Source organism: Elgaria multicarinata, chromosome 4 (genome assembly GCF_023053635.1).
Source record: "Elgaria multicarinata webbii isolate HBS135686 ecotype San Diego chromosome 4, rElgMul1.1.pri, whole genome shotgun sequence".
NCBI lineage: Eukaryota > Metazoa > Chordata > Lepidosauria > Squamata > Anguidae > Elgaria > Elgaria multicarinata.
Window position 1 is genome coordinate 78,421,562 of NC_086174.1, and position 24,925 is coordinate 78,446,486.

General features: G+C 40.8%; 2 protein-coding genes across 2 annotated transcripts in view; one reads left to right on the top strand and one right to left on the bottom strand.

Annotated features, from left to right (window-relative positions):
* Window positions 1–1,619, top strand: part of TXLNB (taxilin beta) — a 41,648-nt gene extending 40,029 nt beyond the window's left edge. Inside the window, exon 10 of the mRNA XM_063124605.1 lies at window positions 981–1,619. Within this exon, the coding sequence (XP_062980675.1) occupies window positions 981–1,544 (564 nt within the window). The 3' untranslated portion in view covers window positions 1,545–1,619. The remainder of the gene's footprint in view (window positions 1–980) is intronic.
* A 10,214-nt stretch (window positions 1,620–11,833) lies between these two features.
* The window catches only part of HECA (hdc homolog, cell cycle regulator), a 30,375-nt gene continuing 17,283 nt past the window's right edge, over window positions 11,834–24,925 (bottom strand). Inside the window, exons 3-4 of the mRNA XM_063124599.1 lie at window positions 22,325–22,479; window positions 11,834–17,842 (exon numbers count right to left, since the gene is read on the bottom strand). Coding sequence (XP_062980669.1) covers window positions 17,678–17,842; window positions 22,325–22,479 — 320 coding nt within the window. The 3' untranslated portion in view covers window positions 11,834–17,677. The remainder of the gene's footprint in view (window positions 17,843–22,324; window positions 22,480–24,925) is intronic.

Genomic DNA, 24,925 nt, shown 5'->3' on the forward strand with positions numbered 1-24,925 from the left:
ATAGAATTGAATAACCTTATAACATTTCTAATTTAATATTTTGACATCATCCCATAACATAAAGTGCACCCCCACCCCCACCCCGGGATCATTCCTGTTTCCAAAATCTCATTGTTTCTTCTGGAGGTGGTTCTAGGATGATGCAATTATTGTAAGATAGCACAATACACTATGCTTTAGCTACTTTTCTGTCAACACAATCGGTGATTTGAAGAATGATTTTAAAAAATGCTTAGCTTTCAATCTTTCAAAGCATTTTGGGTAAGTAAAATGGAAGCCCACATTTAATTTTTGGCTGTTTTAGTGGCAGCTAATAAATGAAGTAGCAGAACAGGAGTAAGGAGGGTATGGGAAATGAAGCATCTGAGCAACACAAACAGGGCTTCCTGGAGGATGCATGATATTAGCTCTCACATGATATTATTTGCCAGTAAAAGTGGAGTATTTTCACTGGAGTGTTTTGTGGCCATTGGACTGTGGTGGTGGACTACCCCCCCCCCCAAATTGTTTGTATAGATGATGGTGAGTGCAAATTGACAGTATTTTTACTGAGCAAATTACAGTAGGCATTAAAAAGAGGGAGGGGGTCAACTCATGATTTTAAATGCAATCTTCGTAAGCAAATGGAGCTGGCCTCACCACAATGTAGAAGTGAAAGTGTGACATTATGTAATACAAGCTATCGTTTGTGACTTCCTCATTCCACCCACCCTGTTGCATCATGCCAACAAACATCAACTTCTGTAACACTTGCCCAGCTCCATAGATTTATGTAAGTTGTAATGAAGAGCCTGGGGGCTAGAGATTTGTAATGTCTGGGGCACTTTACAGAAACGGCCGAGCAACGACCAGTGCAATGGTGTTGGGGTCATTTTTCAAGCAGCAGTTTTAAAAGAAAGTTAATCTGGCCCCTTAGATTGTCTTGTTCCACTTATCAGCTTGGCAGTCTTCAAACGCTTTGCTTTCTTGCTTTGTCACAGAAAGCCATGAGGGCCAAGGAATACGAGTGCTTTGTAGTGAAAATTCAAAGGCTGGAGAACCTTTGCAGAGCTCTTCAGGATGAAAGGAATGTACTGTACAAAAAAATAAAAGATGCTCAATTCCCTGAGGAGAAACGGGAAGAAGAAGAGGAAGAGGAAGAAGAGGAAGAAGAACAGACTCAACAGAAAGACAGCCTGGAAAATGAGGCTGGTACAAACTCTTCTGTTACAGTCCCAGCTGCTGATGAGCTATCTGCTACTAACGAGAATATCCTAAAAGATCTGTCTGCAGCTTTCATGGTTACCCATCATGTGGAAATGCCCCCGATAACTACCAACAAAGATACTGCTGAAGAATCACATGACCTACAAGCAGGAAGTCTGATCTGCTCCCCAGAGCCAACTATCCCTTCTCCCATGCCTCAAGACACAGGGAACTCTTCCATACCACAAACAGCATCCATCCCCAAAGCAAAGGGACATGAAGGGGACACAGTAGAGCAACATGATCAAAATTATCCAATGCTGAAGTTATCAGATGCTGACATGGAAGGAGTTGATTAGTGTAATATGTTGGTGCAATGTTTCTTCCCAAAATGCCTTTGTCTCATTCTCTCCTAAACTTGAAAAAAGAAGAAATTATGTGTCTTGAAAAATATTGACAGATTTGATCCTCAGGAATCATAGGCACAACTTGCCTTTGTGCCATTGAGTCCCATCACTACTGATGAGAAATTGGGCAAACTGAAATCCTGGCTAATCAAAGGAAAGCATTTTTCTAAAATGTAAGGAAATGCTGAGTCTTCACCCCACCAGTACCTCTCAAAAATTCATAGGGCCTCCCTGCCTTTAAGGGCCATTTGAATTCAGCATACTCTTGAGACAACCCAGCGCACACTGAAAACACTCCAGCATAAGTTTTCATTTGGTCTGATAAAGCACAATGTAAATTCTAAATATAGGGAAACTATGTCAGGAGAGGGAGGAGCCAAACATGCTTAGTCATAAGAAGAGAGTTTCAAATTTATTAAAAGTATAAAGGAATAAGATAAACCAGGTCTGTGACTCCCTAATTATAAAGATGTGTAAAATGGCACTCTTATGCCCATTTTTCCTCCATTCTTATTCTAGGTTTTCTATTATAGCATAACTAATTCTCTTAAAATCTATTCACCTATGTGCCTTGCTTTACCCAGTATAATTGTACTGTTATTATTTAAAAACTTATGGCCACATTGCAGTATGTTATTTTGTCAGTAAATCCAACTGAATTACATTTGTAACTGAACACTGGATGGACTGTATATCTTCACACATATCAGTTGAACTTCCTTTCTTTTAGGTTTGAATAAATTATACCTGTAGAATTCCAGCCTGAATTTGACATTAACATTTTTGCTTGTTGTCTTATTCATATTTTAAACATTTAATTGATACAGTTTCTATACTTACTACTTTATTTGCTTTCCTGGTCTCCTTTTTTCTACTAAATAGCTATTCTTTACCTAACATTTCTACATAAGTTATTGTACAAGGTTTTATGGGGATTTTGGACAGAAATTTGATATGTCTTGATAAAGCTCTTTAGAATGGTCAAGATATAGGACATACATCATTTCAGCGATGAGTAACTGTAGTTATGTGGAAGAGCACCTGCATTGCATGCAGAAGGTTCCAGGTTCAATCCCCAGCATCTCCAGCTAGAAGTAGAAAGAATCTTGCCTGAAACTCCAGAGAGTGTCAACAATACTGTGCTAGGTAGACCAAGGGCATGTCTACACCAGCCCTATATCCCGGGATCGTTCCTGTGCATCCAAATGCCACACAGGGGATCCTGGGAGCAGGCAGGGACGATCCCTCCTGGGATAACCCTTAGGTGTAGAAAGAGCCCAAGGTTCTGACCTGCCATAAAGCAGCTTCCTATGTTCCTAACCTTCAACCTGTAAGGTAAGGTGCTATTATTTTTCCTTGGATGGGGTCTTGATGTAATTATTTTTCTAGGGTCATCTAATAACCCTGTGGCGAAGAAGGTGCGAGGGAGACTAGAGCAGGCAGGCACCATCGGAGCCTGCTTCAGTTGGACACACACACACCCCACAGGGCTAACTGCCATCTTCACCCTGTGGGGAAGAAGATGCGAGGGAGACTGGAGCAGGCAGGCACCATCGGAGCCTGCTTCAGTTGGACACACACACCCCAGGGCTAACTGACATCTTCACCCTGTGGGGAAGAAGATGCGAGGGAGACTGGAGCAGGCAGGCACCATCGGGGCCTGCTTCAGTTGGACCCCCCCCCCCCCAGGGCTAACTGCCATCTTCACCCTGTGGGGAAGAAGATGCGAGGGAGACTAGAGCAGGCAGGCACCATCGGAGCCTGCTTCAGTTGGACCCCGTCCCCCACAGGGCTAACATCTTCACCTTGTGGGGAAGAAGGAGCTGTTGGTTTGCCCCTCCATTGGGAGATGAGAGGACGGAGCAGGGCCTTCCCACCAGCCTAAACAGTCTCCTTAATTTCTTTTTATTTTCTCCCTCTTCCCTCCCCATCCACTTTTCCTTGTGTGTCGTGTCTTTTTTTTAGAATGTAAGCCTGAGGGTAGGGACTGTCTTCTTTATTGATACATTGTAAGCCGCTCCGAGAGCCTTTTTGGCTGAGGTGCGGGATAAAAATACTCTAAATAAATAAATAAATAAATAAGGTTATAGCTGAAGAAAGATTTGAACCCATGACTCCTCCTGGCCCACAGCTCAAGCTCATACCCACTAAATAACACAAATTCTCCCTGATTGATTATATTCACAATCCTGCTGGTTGGACTTGACTTCCTCGCGTTCACCATAGAGAAACCCTGGCCTGATCTACACTAAGCAGGATACAACACTTTAAAAACGTTTTGAAAACTGTATATGTAATGTGTCCTGGGCTTGAACAGTTGTCAAAACCATTATAAACCGTTATAAGCAGTAGTGTAGATCCTGCCCCTGACAGCTAAACCAGTTTGAAAACATGTCTATACCATAGGCATAAGCTGGAATAGACATGTGTTTAGTTGTAGGCAATCGGCAATTAATCTGAAATTCTCTAAACAAATATATCCTAATCGCTAATTTATTTCAGGGACGATTTCTGGGGGGGGGGGTGAGAGAAGGCAATTCTTCAAAACTATCTATGCATTCTAGAAAGGACTACAAAAGCAAACACGTTCTATATTTATGCTGGGTAACATCAGGCTTTTGATTCTTCTCACTTTATTTATATCCCCACCCACCACAATACCCAGGGCAAGTCCACATGACAAGCCAAATGAATGATTAATGGACTGCAAGTCTATACCTGAGGTCTGTGATTCAGTTGACACACCTGTGATGCAGAAATAATGAAAGGGAACATTAGCAGGCATGCAATGATATACACACATGCACACACACAGGTTTTGAAAACTAGGCACAGGTCCAGAACTATAGCTAAATGCTCATAGAGGCTGTTGTAAATAGAAATGACTCAGGCTGCAAATTATTTTTGAAGTTGCCTATTTGTCTTATTTAGCTTAAACATTTTGTCATAGCTCTCCTTGTGAAAGTACGGATAGAATTTGTACTCCTGAAAGTTAGAATTAAGATTCCCCATGCAGTCTTCATCTAGTCTTTTTAATCTTTTTATCCTAAATGGTAGAAAGGGGTCATGTATATTTTTAAAATTACCTGCACAAGTAGGTCTAGTTCAGAAGCAACTTGTGTGTTTTGCGTGCATCAGGTCCCAGTCCTATCCCAGCACCTCCAGCTAAAAAATCTCATATAGTAGGGCTGGGAAAAAACTGTGTTTGACACCTTGGAGAACTGCTGCCCATTACAGTAAATAGTAGTAGGCTAAATGGATCAATAAAGCATCTGTAGCTGTAACACTGACATTTTCTAAGTAGGCATTAGTATTGGAACCAATGTGTCCTGGGTTTACTTTTAGTCAACAATGGTTCTATATAAAGAATAATAATGATAAACCATCATAAAGGAGTATAAGAAAAATAGGGTTTTCCTAAATAGGCCAACATGTATTTAAGGGGCAGCATATTTGCTGTAGAGCTGTTGGTAGAAACTGTAACCCTTAGCATTGCCTTGATGCACATATTTCTGATCATAAGAGAGGAGTGCAAAATAAAAGGCATATGCCTAAACAGAACAAGAGGCCAAACAACCAAAGTCCCTGGCAATGCATCAAGAGGCTGTAGGGTTTTGAGCGTTATGCAGGTGGGGCTGGGAAGCTGCAGTAGGTAGCTGGGAAGGCATAAGAGGAAGGTAGAGGCCTAATTGAAGCTCATTGAATAAGCTACAGGGTCGTATGGGAAAAGGTGCAAAGTGGATAGTGAGTGCAGCAGCACAAAGACCCAGCAAAGGACAAGAAAAGCATTGTTTCAGCATTTGGCTTTGGTTTCTGTCTTGTTGAGAAAGGCCCTTCCTCAGCAAAATGCTGAATGCTTCTGTAGGACATTTAATTTTCACACACACACACACTTTCTCTTTGGATTCAGCTAGAGTTAATGGGATCCAGCAGAAGTGAGAAATTAGTTCCTACTTCATCTAGCGCACACATCCTCCCACCCCAGTTTATTTGTTTGATCTAGGGAGTCAAAGTAGCAATAATGAAGCCCGTTAGCAACTGCACGGAGAAAAGTCAACTTTATTTCTGAATCAAAACAAACTATTGTCTTTCCCCAAAGCTAAGCAAAAGCAGAAGATACAGCAGTCTTGGATACCTTGATGTCTAGCAGACTTGGCTGTGTGGTGTGGATGGCCTATGGATGCTTACCCATGCCTGTGTAAGTGACTTAGCCTGCAGGACACAGAAGCTTTTTGTCAACTGGAGAGCAAATCTGCATGAACATGTGCTCCAGCCCATGAAATTGAGCCACATTCTTTATTTTGCTACCAATTTTGATCTTCCCTGAAGTATCCATGAAGAGAGAATTTGATCCTTGCAAAGGGCAGAATCAACTGAAACATTTTCACACCCACAAGCAGAAACCTGCTATCAACTGTTCAATATTACATGCTAGGAGAACCGGACATGCAACCTAAACTTCTAAGAGTCTCAGAATGTAACAGCACTACAGCTCTCAACAGTTTTATATCCATTTAATTATCAAGGCTTTCCCCCAAAAGATGCTGAGAACTGGGAACTAATGTTGAAAGTGTTGGCAATATTGTTAAAGATCCCAAGGTCTCCCATAATTCTGAACCAAAAGATTTCCCAGGGAGAGGGAATGACTGTCAAACCCATTTTAAGACTGTGGACCTACCTTCTATCCCACGACAGAGGAGGGAAGATCTCACGTTGTGATTAACGCGAGATCCCTCCTCCGTTTACACGTAAGGCACGACGACCTCATTTTTTTATTTTTTAAAGAAGACTGAGCGCACGAAAGCTCGTGCAAAAAAGTAAGGGTTTTTAAAATTTTAAGTTAATTTCCCCGCTCCCCCCACCCTACCCCTGATGGGCGCAGTGCTCCTGGCTCGCGCGAAGCTGGGTCAAACTGCGGCAATGGGCCACACGTTCCCCGGTCTCAGGCTCAGCCCAGGACCGTGGAAAAAGCGGGCCCAAAGTGGAGGGCGAGATCCCTGGGCAAGGGAGGGATCATCTGTCCCTGATCCCGGGATCCCCTGTGTGTCATGTGGACCCACAGGGACGATCCCGTGGTTTGCCCCGGGATTTCGCCCAGTCTAGCTAAGGCCTGTGTCATCAGGCTCCACTGCCATGCTGGTTCTTTTCCAGAATTCACCACCATGGTTAATTAACCTCATGGATGCAATTTTTTCATGTATAGCAGCCTTTAAAAAACAAAATTGTGCCAGTATTAGTGCAGTTGGGCCTAGAATATTTCTTCATTCATTTTGAATCCCTGACCTAGAAACAGAACCTGTTTATTCCTGTTTGTTCCAAACACCTGTTAGGTGCTAGTGACCCAAAGGCACCACACCTGGCCTATCCATGGAAATGGCATACCTTGTTTAAAGGACGCCACAGCAGAAGCATGTTTCATACCTTGATCTCAGCAGTCAATGATTCATACCCTTGATCTCTCAAAGCAGCTATTTTCTTGGTTTCAGCAGAAGGGTGTAACATTACTGGTGTTAGCTGACGCTATTGTTGGAAGCTGGTTAGGGAAGCTTTATGAATGACGTTGATATGCACAGCACTTTACACCATACAAAATTAAATTCAATAGTCAAGCTATCTACTTGGGAAGCAGAGTGCTGATTGGAAAAGTTGAAAAATAGTAAGCCTCTTTATTATAGCTAAATGGCTTTCAAACTTTTTAAATAGCAGCTTACCCATTTATTTATTTATGCATTGTTATGCTGCATGTTTTCAAGGGTGTTCTCCCCTTCAAAACACATACATACACACAAACGCACACGCACACACACAAATACTGTGGCTTAAAAATGAGCAAATGCTTGTTTCATCACTGGAACCTGTTACTGAACAACTGAAAACAACAACAACAACAACAATAATAATAATAATAATAATAATAATAATAATTTATTACCTGCCTCTCCCTCTGGATCAAGGCAAGGAACAACATAGAATACAAAATATTATAAAATACATAAAACTGATTAAAACATATAGAAACTAATACATTATTAAAATAACAGCCAGCAAAACTTAAAATTCAACTGGGTAGGCCTGCCGGAAGAGATCAGTCTTCATTGCTTTTTTATATTCAGAAAGACTATTGAGTTGGCGGATCTCTCCCAGCAGGCCATTCCACAGTCTGGGAAGGTCCTCTGGGTAACAGTTGTTAATCTAATTTTTGCTGGCTGAAGTAAGAGAGCAGAAGCCCTTTCTATCCCAACCCAATATACTGCAACTTGTCACTTAACATGAATAGTGTTTTGCATCTCTGTCTGACCCCAATCTGCAATCTGTAGTTTTATTAGTTACTACTCTTCATAATGCTTTCTGTACATTTTTGTTAGGGATGCTAGCCTGATACTTAGCAGAGCTAAAATATAGTTGTTTGTTCTGCCCCAAATTGACTTGATGTAATAAAATGAATTTTCCCTTAATTTATTCTGGGTCCAGAAAATACAAAGGGTCTTCAAAATGTATTTTCTAATTGTAACAATTCGTTTTCTTCAGCACCATTGCAAGTTACCGAAAACTTTATGGATGAACTAATGCACCTGATCCTCTTCCATGTTCTAATGGAAACAGATTGATAAAACAGTGATTGATAAAACAAGTCCATTTGGGTGCTATTCAAAATATTCCACAATCCTGATCCCACACAACAGCCACAATATGAGCATGGAATCTCTGCTGTGCAGTATTAGCCCCATTCTTTTCTCCAATCAGAAATATACTCAACAGATGTAATAGGACATCTTTATACATGATGTACGAAGCATCTTTACTAATAGGAAGCCTCTGCACATCCCGGAACTTTTGATGATGTTGATTAGATGGGGGTGAAGGCCCACCAATTTAAATGGCACAAATTTCAGTGCTATTTCTCCAGTCCAATAAGGGTAATCCACATGAGCAGTTGATACAAATGTACATTGCGATGCACACCGTCCCTATTGAACTTGACAGTTGCACCCTTATTAGACAACTAATCACATGCAGTGGATTCTTGCATTTGCTCCTGAAGCCATTTGTCCTGTTGGGGGAAATTTACAGGCACAGACATGATACCTGCAAGTTTTTTCCCAGAAGAAAATTAACTGTTTCAATGGAAGGATTTTAATCAGAAAAATAGCAGCTATCCCTTGCCCCACTCCTATGGTCCCAATCCAAGACCTCACAGCTATTGATTTTAAACACACACACACACACACACACACACACACACACACACACACACACACACCATGGATTTTCACATCACATCTCATTTGGCTCTTACTGCAATCATGACATTCCCTGGGCGGAATGTATTCATAACAGATGACTTCACAGTAAGTGGGCTCACAGTGTAATATTAGAAAACATCTTAATTTGCTTGGAGGGGGAGTTTTACATTAATACTAAGTCAAGTCACTGCAATACAATAGAACGGAAATCCATGCCTTAAGCTGCTTTTCAACAAAACTTTTCATGGGTGTAAGGCAACTATGCATGCAACCAGTACTTTGTGTTTATAGTTTCCACTTTGCCATCTCCCCTACACACCATAAGACAAGCAGTTACTCAGTTCTGAAATTGATTTGAATCTGCAGTGTAGTGCTGCATCAGTAAATACCAAAGAAAGCTCCACAGTAGCATATATAAATATGCAAATAAACTATTTCTTTAGATGAAAAGCCTGTTAGTAAAAGCCACAGGAGTTACCTCATGTGATCTACACTGCGCTGCTCTCATCTGTATTTTAGGAATGATTATGAAGTGTTAAATCAAGTGTGACATGAGCAAACATCCTCTTGCTCTGCCCCCTTCTGCAGCCCCCAAATCTGCAGTTTGGGGCAGCAGGTGAGGGGCTGGAGAGGGGAAGGGAAATCCTTTCTGCCAATGGTTTCCATTTCGCTGAAAGACAGCCATCACTGGATACACTAGATGCATTCCCATTGCAATATTAGCAATGGGGGGGACGGGACTTCCTAAGCTACATAGGGCTTCTTTAACCATGGACACCCACTTTTCCTCGTTGGGACTTAGGTGGTGGGAGAATGGTAAAAGATCAATATTAGGAAGACTTGGGTTTTAACTTTAATTTAGGGAAGTTTTATGAGTATCTGAATTAATAGAGGGTTCATAAAATTCAGTCAATAAAACCCTAGGAATATTGTGGACTTGTATATGAACACAAAGCAGTCACACAAAATATTTGATCATGCCTTATAAATGCATGAGTAACAAGTTAGCTATATTTTTATTAATGACTTTTCCTATTATATCTTACCTAGAGAGCATCATCACATGGGGGGAAATTGCATTTCCTTACCATCGTTTCTCTACCCCCTTTTGTCCCTCATTACTTTCTTTCTGCCTGACGGGGAAAGAGGAAGTAAACAAAGACTACATGGCCCATTCAGGGGTGTGTTTTTTCACACCGCTTTTCCTGCACACAGCAGGAGTTCATGGATCATGGGGTCTATTTTGCAATGGAAAAACAAGCGGAAGGAGCGCGGGAGGCGGATGACATCTAAAGACATGCACACATCCATGTGGGCAGTAGCGAGTATGTGATAAAATGATCGTCTGATGAACCTCACAATCTACTACTGCAACAACTGCTTTCCCCAAAGCTTAGCTTCTCCATAAACCAGCTCAAGTATTTATTATATTTTTAGTCCTCCCAATAAGAGTTCTCTGGGCAGATTACAGGATACTAAAATCAGAAAATACAATAAACACAATAAGAATGACCACAGGAGATAATACAATATGAAACATATAAAATTAGCTATTCCAAAATCCTACAGGTACTTAAAAATTCTCAAAACTAAATTATAAGATCTAAAATATTTGGGAGGAGTCTTTGCTTACTGCTGAAAAAGTAAGTGTAGATGACAAGCAAGTCTCCTTAAGGAGGGCATTTTATAAGTGGGATGACACAACTGAAAAGGTGTGTCTCTCTTGTAGCTCATGGTTATCCAAATCCACATCTCCAGAATTACATTACTTTTCCAATTTTTGTTAATACATGGGTTTTAAATTATAAGGCTCTTAAGGCTGCAGTCCTAAATACACTTATCTGGAAATAAGTCCCATTGAACACTTACCTGGAAGTAAATCCCATTGAACTTAATGGGACATATTTCTGAGTAGGCATGTATAGAATTGCTCTGTAAAACATGTTCAGCCAGAAAATGCTGAGTGTGAAAATATCTAGACTACTTGTGTGTGCTCTCTCTCTAATAAGATATTTTTAACTTTCTTAGTTCAGTACAAGTAAACCTAATGGGGAACCATTTTGAAGCAGAAGTGATCATATGGGGTTCGTTGTTCTCAGTCACTAAGGCTGTAGCTAGACCTAAGGTTTATTCCAGGATTGTCCTGGGGTCAAACCTGTTCATCTAAGTGCCACACAGGGCATCCAGCGCTCAGGCAGGGATGAACCTGGGATGATCTTGGGATAAACTTTAGGTCTAGCTATGGCCTAGGAGACACTTCTATGTTATCAATGGTCACAAAATATTATCTTGCTTTTTTAAAAAAAAAAAAATCATGTCCAGTGATATTTTGGAATTTTGCTTCAATGTTAACTAGCTCATATACCTTCAGAGTTTGTTGTTATTGTGAAAGCACTCAGTATCTTCCTTTCCCCAAAGCCCCACTGCAGTTTGATGTACTGGATAGTTAAGATTATGCCTCCCATGGGAGTAGCAGTCCTTACTTTACTATTGGAATTCCACAAACTCTTGAATTTTTCTACAGCCAACAGCTTCATCCCTAAATCCAATATTCATATCTATTAACCCTTTACCTATCAGTGCAGCCTTTAATATCAATGCATAATACAAATAAATGTAGATGCTTCTGATGAGGTTTTAGGCACTGACCACAGCTGCAATATTAAGTTCATTCAGCTGTTACTGAATTCTTAGCAACTGGTTCCAATGTGATTACTTGTGTGATCAAATCAGCTCAGCAATGAAGCTCAAAGGGTTCATTGGGCCAGTTACTCTCTCAAACACCTTAATGTAGTTCACAGGATTCTTGTGGTGATAAATTGGACAGCCTGTGATTCCCTGAGATGCTTGGAAGAATGAGATACGAATGTGAACATAATAAAGTATCTAAGCAGACAGAGAGTGTGACATAAAGCTTATAGTGTTGTACCTTACCAAACAATCCTACACAACATTATGTACTCTTATTTGTACCAGTGTAAAACAACCACAAACAAAAATCCATTGAAATTTATTTTTTTAATACAGATAAATCACAACCAAAAAACTTAACACCACACAAAAATGGCATAACCAATTAAATTTCATCAACATTCATTTGCTATGTACATATTCTTTCCCCTTCAAAAGTGCAATCCAAAACTGGGTTTTGTTTCTTTTTGGAAAAAGGCTTTTTTTCTAACAAATGTAGTATGGCTGGCTTTGTGGCCTCACAACACTTTGCCCTTGAATACCTCGTACATAAAAACCAGAGAAATGAAAATAAACTTGCTACATGTCTTCCTATCCAAAAAACACACTGACAGAATCACATGTTGCCTCAAACCTTGCTCTCAAAAATTCATTCATTTTATATGTTAAATTATCAACGAAGGCCAGAATCCAACACAGCCTTAGGAGCACTTATGTTCTTAAGGGGGCAATCCTATGCATGTTTAGATAGAAAAATTTCGACAACTCACAGCATTCCTACTGGGAGTTGTAGGACTTTTTATATCTAGACATACATAGGATTGCTCCTTAAATGGGCTTGTGTTTGATTCTGACCATAGAATCATCCTAACTGAAGTGAAACTTTACGCTTCAAGGTTCTGTTGGCATTAAACTGTTTAGGGTGAAGTATGCATTTTGCCCTGCTTTTTCCTTAGAAAGGACTGCATTTAGGAGTATTACCATTTTAAACATACTTTTACAGCAACAGACAGAATAGTAATCACCTTATTTCTGAAGGTGACAAACAATATTTTCATTTTGTTAGATATGTATATGTGTCGGTGTACATAATAAATAGTTTTCTGCCACATTACTGATATATCTTTCTTCAATGCAAGTGCTTCAGTAAATAACACCATCCTCACATCTGGGGGAGGGGGTTAACCTATCTGAATAAGATGAGAGAATTTAGCAGCTTGTTTTCTACTACATGCTAAAATTAATAATGGGACAAAAGGAAGACTTCCAAATGCAGAATAGCCAGAACTCCCATAGCCTGGGCATCTTTGCAGAGACTTCAGAATAACAGATTGAAGGAATGTTTCCTGTGTACAGTGCAGTGCACATCTCTCTTAACACTGATTTTGGCCTGACCAGTACTGCTTACCATGTAAAGCTGCTCAGGAAGTATCATTAGTCAGGCCATCGGAAGCCATTGCTTACCTGAAGGCATTCCTCCCATCAGGAAATGGGAGCAGAAGTTGCATGAAGGACAGGCGAAGAGCAACACTACACCTTGCACACTCTGAGTGGCCTGGGGAAGTGGTAAAGATGCCATTTGTGGCCCACCAGTTGGCCGCTCCAACCTAAATATATTGTGTTAAGCAATATAACAAGAAAGCCAGTTCACTTCAGATCTTTGTCAATCAAGGATTAATTGCATTTGGGGGGCATTTTTAAAATATGTATTTCAAAGCTTAGCTGGTTTTAAGACAACAACAAAAATCACCTTGATGATGCTAACATACATTAGACGGTTGTATATGATGTTAAAAATAAATATAATGTGAAATGGGTTTAAAAATCTCCTTATGAATTTTCTTTACTATAAAATAAGGAAATGTTCTTATGTGCAAAACTTTATTCATATTCGATGCACATAAAATCCAATTATACTTACTACTGAAAAAACCTCTTTCCCCCCACAATCCTCTTGGTTTAGTCCTAAACCCTCCATGTATCCTTTAAGAATTGAAAATTCTGCAAGTACTCTTTATAGTTTGCTATACACACAAACACTTATGCAGAGATATCTCACCTGACATGGAAACATAAGCACTATATCCATATGTTCTAATGTGCACACAGCCAGATTTAATGAATGCATGGAGCTCCATGTGAGATAGGGTTGCTCCATTTTTTTAATATTGAGGGATACTAAATATTGCGATGGGAGATGTGCATACGAAACATATCTTTGACATAAAACAAGTAGTTAAAGACATGAAGCTTGGGATTTCAAGCTATATCCATAAGTATACCTTTGACTTAAGAAGTATGTGGTGCTTTACCATGTCCTTGATTGCAAACATTAACACTTTTTTGGCAAAATCTCTTTTGTCATGGCCAAGTATAGTCCCGATGTTCTGATTTAAGGGCCAATTACCCCACAGTAGGAATCAGCAATTTGAGAGCCCAATCTAACCCCCTGTGGAGCACCAGCTGCCAACTCACAGCCAGAACAGGTGTGTGGAGAACCTAGTGGCTATGGCAATAGGACTTCCTAGTAGTCCATACTGAGAGGTGGCCTGGCCTACCTCCGTTCCATCCTTAGTGATCCTCCTGTGAAACTAGTTGCTGAACAGAGCCTTGAGTGCACAAATTGCAGAGCAGAACTGCTTGCAGTTTGTGGGTTTAAGCATGCCCATAACCTATGCACATAAACGCATTATCAGGGCCTCTGTGATTAACATACACAGTGATTAATTTGCTCTCAAGCAAAGATGCAAAGTCAAAAGGAACTTCAGGCCTCAAGAAGTGAAATGTATTATTATAAATCTACCAGCATTTGTCTCTTTTTATCAGGGCAACATGATTTGAAATCCATGCCAAATGCCAAATTATATGCAGTATGCTGACTGGAAGATAAATAGCATCTGAAAATGCTTGCACATAAATATCCAATTCAACTGAAAATAACTAAATATGTAATTATAGTTGACCAGTCTAAAATAATTAAGAGCATTTCAAAATTGAGTATTTTTGGAAGTCAGAATTCTAAACAGCATAATTTTAATTAAATACATAATACTATATAAGCTGTGCAAGCAGTTAAAAGCTCTTGCAGAGATGGAATATTTTTAAATTAAACAAAAGTCCTAGTTTATCAGATATTATACTATGTATTATATATTTGCTTTATTTATTGTTTTGCATTCCTTGAAGAATGACTGATTCACTTTAAATTTGTACTTGTAAGTATAATGGAAGATTCCCCTTTAATAAACTGCGGGTAGGATCCAATGGGGGCCTTCCATGTGATCCAGCCCTGCTGGTCCCAGTAAGCATGTGGCTGCCACTGCCACACTTACAGCCCATTCCGCTGGCACCTGTGATGTAGCACTTCTGGGGTCAAGTCCTGAAATGAGCAGAAATGCTCGTTTCTGGAAGGGTCAGATCATGCCCTTGACAGAAATTAGCATTTCCGTTCATTTCAGGGCTTCCCCACAGAATTTCTACGTCACAGCCACAAGTGGAAAAAACCATTGGATGCTGCCCTATATTTTGCCAAGCTACACAGTGTCTATTAGCCAGTACAGAGTTTGGGGTGATTAGCTTAAGCGTGTATTACCATGCACTGGGTTGCAGACAGTAGCTTAAGGTCAAACTAGACCTTACATTGAAGGCCTGAGATTAGACCTCCCCATGTAATTTTCTTCTCTTAAAAACAGCTCAGAGTGAAGGAAGGGGGAGAGATTTTGATTAGGGATGAATTGCATGCAGTGGTGTCTAACCTTCCCTCCCCACCCAAATTCATTCTCTCCTAAAGCTGCTATCAACTCAGTAGAAAATGTTTTACCTGTACGCTTTTCCTTTTGAAGCTAACAGCAACTCTGGGAGTGCCTGGGAGTAGGGTAAGCCTACACACCCAGCCAGCATGTTGCTCTCCATTCCAAATTGCCACATACACACATGCACAGAGCTATTTCTTGGAAACGGAAATTACATGGGGAAACCCAATCATAGATCTTCAATTTTGCCCTTACTGCTAATTCATAGAAAATAATTTTATCTACTCCTCTTAGGAAATAATCTTATGAATATATTCCCATAAAGCTGTATTTTTGAGTAATTTACTCATTTCTAATGTGAAGACATCTGTGCAGAAAAACAAAATACTCAAGAGACTACCAAGTTTCCAAAGATTTAACATTTCCCCCTTTTAAGAAAAAAAGCCTTGCACAAAACATTGATAAGCAAACAATGACACCAATCAAAATATTAAAACCTTGTGCATTTTTTGTTAATAAATCTCATTGATTGCAAAATCAATATGTTCACTTTTAATCCCACAACCCATTGTTAAATTCAACGTTTTACAAGTTAAGTCAAAGTGCCATTTCAAAAAAGACATTTGAAAATAAGTTATGATCTACCTTCATACTTTTAACACCACATAGTTCAAGGCCAGGATGCAAAAAAAACATAGAATTAATTCCAGAACCCCAAGGCGGCTTCAGGCTTGTTTTTCTCTAACAGCAGCACTCCCCATACAATATGGCAAAGTGCTTTTGGAATGGCAGGAAGTTGTTGTAAGTGTTACCACAAGCTTCTTCCATAATCCTACAGAATTTTCTGGAACCTTTAACCTGCCATGAAAGGCATGCTAGCTGATTCCACTATGCCTATTTATATATGAGCCCACATATATACATACCATCTTAAGGTATGCCTGCACCAGTAGATTTTTTGATGGGGTATGGGAACGAAAAGTGAACCACTGGTACGCACTGGGTTGTGTCTATGATAATGGCTGTGGTTAAAGGTTATGTTCTTTAAAATTTAGTTTAGTACTTTTTAGCTACTGTGAAGGTAAGATTTCCCCTATAGGTAAACTTATTCACATGTAGGCAGCCTAGTGGACCACATGAAATGACATAATCTATTTAGTTTGTACCTGCTATTACTACAATGGAGCAATGAGAGGCAAGAGTCAAATCAAAATGAAAAGAAATGCAACAGAATGCACATACTCTCTTAATAATAGATTTGCAATGTGCTTAATCATCCTTTTGACCACCACAACTTAAAATGCCTGCAAAGAAGCTGAAATAACACAACTTATTAAGATCTCAAGCTTGTTTTGGTAGAAGCAAGTTCCCTGACTACTAGAATTACAATGTTAGTGGAAACAGTATGATCTGTCAGTGAGAATAACTATGATTATCAAATATATACTCCAGGAAGACACTATGCAAAAATAAGGTATTTTTAAACAGTGCATTTTCTGACATAGCATTACATTCATCTGTCAATGTTTAGATTTCCTCATCAGACGGAAACTTGCACTACTTATACTAACAAGACCTGATCTTGCTCCCAGGAATGACAATGGCAAATTCATCAGGGAACGAAAACATGGAGCTTTATCATTTGAAAGAGGCACACACAGGAGCAGTCTCAAAGAATTCTTGGTTCCTCAACCATCCAGTATGATCAACTTCCTCGTCCAAACATTGTAAATGCCCAGAGAGGATCTGAGCATAAATGTGAGGTTTGTGGATTCAGCAATGGAGAGATTATGCTAACTTGAGATCCTGCAGTATTCCTCCCCTCCCTCTTCTCAGTAACCCACATGTTATACCAGGCGGTGGAGTATATTTGAGTGCATGGAGCAATGGCAGAAATAACCACATAGTGCTCCTTAGTCTGGAGCCAGTTCATCACGTTCCACAGATATTCTATCCATCAGGACAGATAGCCATACGATTTTCCCTTCCACCACCTCAAACCATTAATGAAGATTTCTCCTTCACCCCAAACCGACCAAACAAATCTATTAAGAACCAGATACTGGTTTTCCATAACTTCTCCATCTCTTGAAGTTATTCTGCCTTAATTAAAAGAAGAGAGTGAATGGAATTTCTCTCTCTGCTTGGGTGAATGTAGAGAGGGAGAGACAGTCTGCTGCCCCATCACCAACCTTCACTGATGGCAAGAGGGCTGTGGTCTTATTGACATGTATCTACATAGGAACACATGTACACAATCACACAAAGCTGCTGCACTTTCTTTCAGTTAGAAAAAAAAATAGGTCCCCCTCCCCCTCACAGAACAGATCTTATAAAAGATATGTAAAATAAAAGGAACAATACTCATAAAATAGCTATTACTATGGCAAAGCTTTTGTCAATAAGCCTCCAGAACTTTAAATGAGGAAAATGGTTTCACAAAATGGTAGTCCAAGTTTCCACAGTGTGGACACTGCTGAACGTTGCTGTATTCTGAGAAATACTGCATCCCAATACGTACATCTATAACAGGTTTCCCACAGTGTTTACAGTTCAGTCGAGCCTGTAAAAAGGGGCAGGAGAAGAGAAAACAGAAAGAATTCTAAAAAAAACATTACAATTTGCTTCCATAGCTCATTTATTTATTTATTTACTTATTACATTTTTATACCGCCCAATAGCCGAAGCTATTTGATGTAGCTCATCAAACTACATCACCTAGGCATTTACTCAATATTAGACACAACATGACATTAACCAGGGAATTGGAGGCCAATCCTCACTTTGTGTTTAGTAACAAATACATACATGCCCCATCAAGTGTGAATGGCATATGAGTTTGGAATTAGGGATGCATGAGTTTCTTTTTAGATATAAAAACAATATTTGAAGCTGCCACCTGGAAAGGTCTGGGTGAGTGTTTTGCAACTTTTTAAAAAAATAATGCTTAGATACACACCACTTTTTACGTTTGTCCACCTTTCATATTGGACAAGTATACATGCCCAAATATAAAAAGTAACAAGTATTAACCCTGAGCACAAGTTGATTTATGGCGCAAACATATGCATATTTAGACAGAAAAAAGTAGTACAGGATTTTGCCTTTAATGCACTTTTGATACATTCTATCTTAAACTCTAGCCTCCTTGATACTGAGATAGGACATCTCCAGGCCTTCAACTTCGTACCATGAATGCAAGGTGGAATGGGGGCACCACTATACAGCAGGGTCTGCTTCTCCCTTTATGCACATTCATGGGAATACTTGTACAGAACCTCCATGTCTCCAGTACATAACCAGTGGTTCCCTACATTTGTTCTAATTATAGGCTGGGGATGCCAAACACACCCTCCAGATGCACAAACACATGCTCATTGTACAAAAATGAATGCTTGAAGAGAGCCTCTTTCTGACCTATATAGCTTCAGACTGCAGGCCTAGAAAGAGCCCTTCTCCATGTATTCTATGTGGAGCAAATTTTCTTGTATGGAGAAGCATTCATTGACATGTGTCCTCAGGCCAGGTTTACCTACTCAGTGAGAACTGGGCCTTGACACATAAAAAAGTAATAGGAGTACATATTTGCAACGTATTCTTTCTTCACATAGAAGAAGATCCACTTAAACTGGAATGAATTGGGTGCCAAAGTCAATCCTGGTACATGGTGAAATTCCTCCTAATTGGCACTAATGAAAGCCTTATTCATAGGAACATAGGAATCTGCTTTATACTCAGGCCTTAGCTAGACCTACCAGATAATCCTGGATGGAGGAGGGGTGATCTCGTGTTGCGATTAACGTGAGATCTCACCCTCATTTACACGTAAGGTGCGGCGACCTCCAGAAGAGAAGCGTCGCACCCGCCATTTTTTTTTTTTAAAGAAAATGGAGCGCACGATCACTCATGTGCAAAGGTAAGGCTTTTTTAAAAAAATTAAGTCATTACCCCGCTCCCCCCACCCTACCCCTGATGGGCGCAGTGCTCCTGGCTCCGCGCGAGTAAACGGGCCACACGCTCCGCGGTCCCAGGCTCAGCCCAAAGTGGGCCCAAAGTGTAGGGCTGTATCCTGGGGCCAGGGAGGGATGATCCCACCCTGATCCGGGGATCCTCTGTGCGTCATGTGGACGCACAGGGACGATCCCAGGGTTCGCCCCGGGATAAACACTGGTCTAGCTAAGGCCTCAGTCAGACCACTGGTCCATCTAGCCTAGTATTGTCAACACTAACTGGCAGCGGCTCTCCAGGGTTTTAGGTCGGAGACCTACCTGGAGATGCCAGAGTTCAAACCTGGGACCTCCAACATGCAAAACATATGCACTACCAGTACGGAAGAGTGCAGAATCGCATGTACTGCTCCCACCCCCACTTGTTCACAGTCATTTAGGAGTCTGCACATACCCTGTACGACCAGGATTCCTACATTTTCAGGCATGCTTATCTCATGGAGACAGTCATACATATGTGCTGTTATATGTGCATAGGTGGAAATTTTCAAGTAAACTCCCTCAGGTTGGGAATGAAGCCTGGTGCCACAACCCTGCTCCCCTTCGTCACACACACACATACACAAGTATGTGAATAGGGTTGTAGTAAGAAGTAAATGGATAAGTAGCGAACTGACAAATCTCTGCACACATACAGCTCTGAAAACAACATCAGTGGCTGTTTGATCTAAACAAACAACAAGCACCGCTGGTGAAGTGGAATGGTAAATATTAACCAGCAGTTTATTGTTGATTTAAAGACCAGAGTTGCATAGTGCTACAAACAGCAAAAGCCTTACATTCTAGCCAGATACAGATAAAAGATGGTCAGTGGTTCTAATCCTGAAGTGATTTGCAACAGGATTTAATAATAATACTTATTATAGGAATTTATATCCCTCCTTTCAAATAAATTGCCAGGGTGGCTAATAATATAAAACAAAAATGGTTCTTTTGTCAAGAAGGCAAGTCATTCCTGGCAGTCTACTTTCAAAATGTTCTCTCAATTTAAAAGGGCTGGAGACTGGCAGACTGCAGCTATGATTCTTATCCAGTTACTTGTGTATAACTGAATGCAAGTAACTGGGTTTATTACTTTCAAAAAGGTTTACTTTGGATTTGGGGTTAGCAATTTTTACAGCTTTTGTGGAAGCCCAGCTTCCAACATTAAAAAATATTTAATAGCAATACTTTTCAATAGCTAAGACACCATAAAGCAAGGCAGAAAAACCCAGGGACGGTTCATATGTCATGCTAAGCTATTGTGGGTTAATTCACCTGTGGGGCTTCGAGAGGTCATTCAGATTTGTGGACTGAGCTGCATCAATATGCTCATGATATCTAACTCTATATGTGCTGAACTGGTGCCTAGAATGAGTAATGGATTGGATGAGGGCCAATATACTGAAACTGAATCTAGACAAAACTGAGGTTCTTGGAGTAAGTAATTCATCTGTTCAGATAGATAGCGTTCAACCTGGTTTGGATGGAGTTACTCTCCTTTAAAGGATGAAGTTTGTAATCTGGGGCTAATCCTGGATCCAGCTTTGTCACTGGAGGTCCAGGTAACCTGTGTGGTAAGGATTGCCTTTCATGATATTAGGCTGCTACACCAGCTTCAGCTTTCTTGGAGACAGCCTGGACACAGTTATCTAGTAATATCTAGTATTGATTACTCTAACACAGTGGTCCCCAAAGTGGGCGGTATTGCCCCCTTGGGGGCAGTGGAATTGCATAGGGGGCATTAAGAGGCAAAGGGACGGCAGGGGGGCGCTGGCAGGGGGCGCTAACAGGCAAAGGGGCGGCAGGGAGGCGCTCGAGGTGGTCTCTCCAGAAGGTCCTAAAACCCAGGGACCGAGCAGGAAAGAGAGGCAAATTCAGCTGCTCTCCCCACACCGCTCCTGCTCAGGAAGGACTTTCTCACTCACGCAGCCGCTCTCTCCTCCTATCTCAAGCCCACAGCGGCCCCACCAAAAGTAGGGGGTGGGGGAAACGCCCACAGGAGGCAGCAGAGCAGGAAACAGCGGCGAATTCAGCTGCTCTGCCCACTCTTCTCCTGCCTAGGAGGGCCCAGGGCTTCTTTCCTGCTGGAGCCACCGCCGCTCCCTCCCTCCCTCCCTCGGCCAGAGCTGCTCCCTCCTACAAGCTGCCCCAGCAGACCTCTCGCGATAGTTGCTGCACAAGACGGGAGCAGCAGCCATGTGGTGGAGAGGAAGGAGCATGTGGAGGACGGTGGGCGGCAGAGCAGCTGCCAAGAACAGCAGTCAGCCGGCAGGCTGGGTGGGGAGCAGGGCTGCTTGTGCTGCTGCAAGGTATCACCAGGCTCCCTTCCCCTGTCAGGAGTTGCAGATTGGGGCCATCTCCCCTCTGAGCTGCTGCCCTCCTTACACTTGAAGTAAGATGGGAAATTTCAGTTAGCTCACAATACAGCAACCAGATTGTTGACTGGAACTGAATGATGGGAAACTTTCTCTTTAGCACTGAAAGAACTTCACTGGCTTTCAAAACATTCTTCAGCATAATTCAAAGTGTTGATGACCACATAAATTATGTTACTAATTTTACTTTGATTATCTGCCAAACATTCATCAACCACTCTTTTGTTTTGTTATCAGAATGTTTTCTGCAGCAATTATTGAAATATTTCAGATCCATCTAGCTCTACAACTGTACTTTTTTGTTGAATTGTGTCAAATATGAATATTTTGATATTTATTGGTAGTGACCTTCATGAAGCAGATAAAAAATGCAGTTCTATATTATCAACCTTGATCCCTATGTTTCTCCAGAATGCATAATCACCTCTACAGCAAACATTTTCAAAAACTAGTAAGAGGGTGCTATTGCATTCAAGTCCTACTTGTGGGCTTTCCATAGGCATATGGTTGATCATGGTGAGAACATAATGCTGGATCAGATCAGCCTTTTCTCTGATCCAGCAAAGTTCTTAGGTTCTTAACCATAATATCGCATGTTTTTATCTTTCTTCTGAATTGTTTCTTCGCATCATACCACTTAAAATTGATTAATAAGAATCAAATCTCTTTCAGAGTACTAACCTGACAACAGGGAGAAGCTGCTAGAATATCATACGTATACATGGTTCCCAGTTGATGCCAGCTTCCATCCCACCGAGACTTGCACTTTATGCAGATAATTTTGTGAACCCCTTCTAAACAGTCTACACAAACAGCATAGAGGTGCATAAGCCTTCCTGTGGAGAGGAAAACATAAATTTGAGATGGTACCTATAATTATATTATGTAATGAGAGACCGAACACTGTAACACCACTTTGCTGGTACTTTGGGACAGCGTGACGTTCTATCTGTGCCATGGCTTACTTGCCCTCTTCATATCCTATGTTTTAGGGAAGAAAAGTAAAATTAAAACATTTTCAAATAAATAAATTTCGTTACGTTCAACTATGGGTGTACCAAATTTCAGTTCTGTGCTATGGAGATACCGTAAAAATATATATCAGTATATTATATCTACCTAGATTCATCTGTAAGTATGTTCATATAAATTAATTAAAAGTGCCCAACGTTTTGCACACATAAACCGACTCCTCCTATATTCTAATTTGGTGTGTTAAAATGTGGTACACAATACTCTTTCAGAATATGCACATAATATGAACACTTTTATTTATATCACTATTCTAAAATATTACAGAAAGGAACTTAAGTTATCATCTTCAAAGATGCAGCATCTTTGTTATGAAAAAAAACTTTAAAATGTTGGGGATTTTTAAGTATATCAGACGAAAGTGAGTGTATGAGGGGAAAGTGAGTGGAAAGGTAATATAGGTTTGTAATATTTTAAATAGCCTTTAGAGACAGATGGAAGAGAAATTTTCTACTTCTCAAAACACTGGCAGTATGTTTAAAACAACAAAAAGTAAAACTTCCCTAATACGTGAAATGCATTGTCATACAATGTTGTAACAGCCATTAGATACATGCATTTAAGAAGTCAAGTTTATGGAAGGTATAACTAAACCATTATAAATATAAGTAGTCCAGTTGCATATAAGTTTGTTTAAAATCTACCCACTAAAAAAAAACTACTATGAAATTAAAAATTGAATAAAATGCTAATGAAAGTCAAAAATATTTGCTGACGATTTGCTGACGATTTAATAAGGAAATGAAAAGAGGGGAGGAATAGGCAAAATTAACTTAACTATTTAAGGTAATACTCAAAACAAAACATAGGACGGGCAGAGTCCAATAAATCTGTAATCCACTTGTGAGCGATGAAGGCCACCCATTTCCAGCCTGTCTGCTGCTGGGCCAGCATGAGCAGTAGGCCTCAGCCTGTTCACTCTCTGGCCTTAAAGCTGTTGCTGAATGAATTCTATGTGAGGGGATTTGGCTCTAGTTGGTTCTTTTTATTCACTCACTCTCCCTGTGGTCTCCCAAATCTCTTTTGCCTCTAAAATTTTCCATTCCCCCTCTGAATTGACTAACTCTGCCTCAGAATTTCCTATGGCAGCTCCTCAAGACTGAAAAGGGTTGTGCATCCTGCAGGGGGCTATACTTCAATAACTGGAAATACTACAGGGCTATTGAATCAGTACTGTAAATTTGTAAGGATCCTGAGCACCCAACTAGTAGCATGGGAGACTATGAAGACATGGAGAGTAGGGTGACCATATGAAAAGGAGGACAGGGCTCCTGTAGCTTTAAAAGTTGCATAGAAAAGGGAAGTTCAGCAGGTGTCATTTGTATGCATGCAGCACCTGGTGATATTCCCTCTTCATCACAACTGTTAAAGCTAAAGGAGCCCTGCAGGGGGAATTGTGCAGTTTCTGGAGGCCCCGGAAAGCATGTTTCGCCTTCCACCCCCCACGCCAATTGGGCCCTTAAAGGCCCCTGTAACTTTGCATTAAGAGGGCCTTTAAGGCTGCCGCCATTAGAATGGAGGGGGGAAATACGCTATTTCCCCAGCCTTGGGGAAATCACATTTCTTCCCTCCACCCACCCCGCTAATGGGAGCCTTAAATGCCCTGTTAATAGGGCCTTTAAGGCCCCCATCGGCAGCAGGAAAGAGAAACGCAATTTCCCCAAGGCTGGGGAAATTGCATATTTTCTCCCTTGACTCTGGCATTAAAGTGGAGGGAGAAAATATGCAATTTCTCCAGCCTTAGGGAAAGTGCATATTTTCCCCCAGCTGCATTAATGGCAGCTGCCATTAACGCAGCAGGGGAAAAGGACAAAGGGTGCATGTCAGGGCAGACATGTCAAAGCCTTGAGAGCAATTCGGGCACAGTGCTGGGTAGGTCCGCCTGGGCCTGTGAGGGCCAGACGCAGGAGCTCTGCTGCCCTCCTGGGCTCAGACTTATTTTTGATCCAATGCTACACGAATTGTGTTTGCTTACAATTTACCCTCCATGCTTTTTCTTGGTCCTACAGGCCCAAATCTAGAATGAGAGGTTGGAGTGCCTGCAACCAGGAAAGATGCTCCATATTATCCTGGTCATGTATTGCCTTGTAAAGAATATGAGCCTTACTGTTTTGCTAGAGAAATGCTCCTGTGAGTTGACCATGCCTGTTTGTTGCTTACACCTGTAGCTGGCAAGTCATTAGCAACAGCTCCATTCTCCTCCCTACTGCATCAGAGAAAACCCTCATTTCCCACTGCTTAGCCCATTCT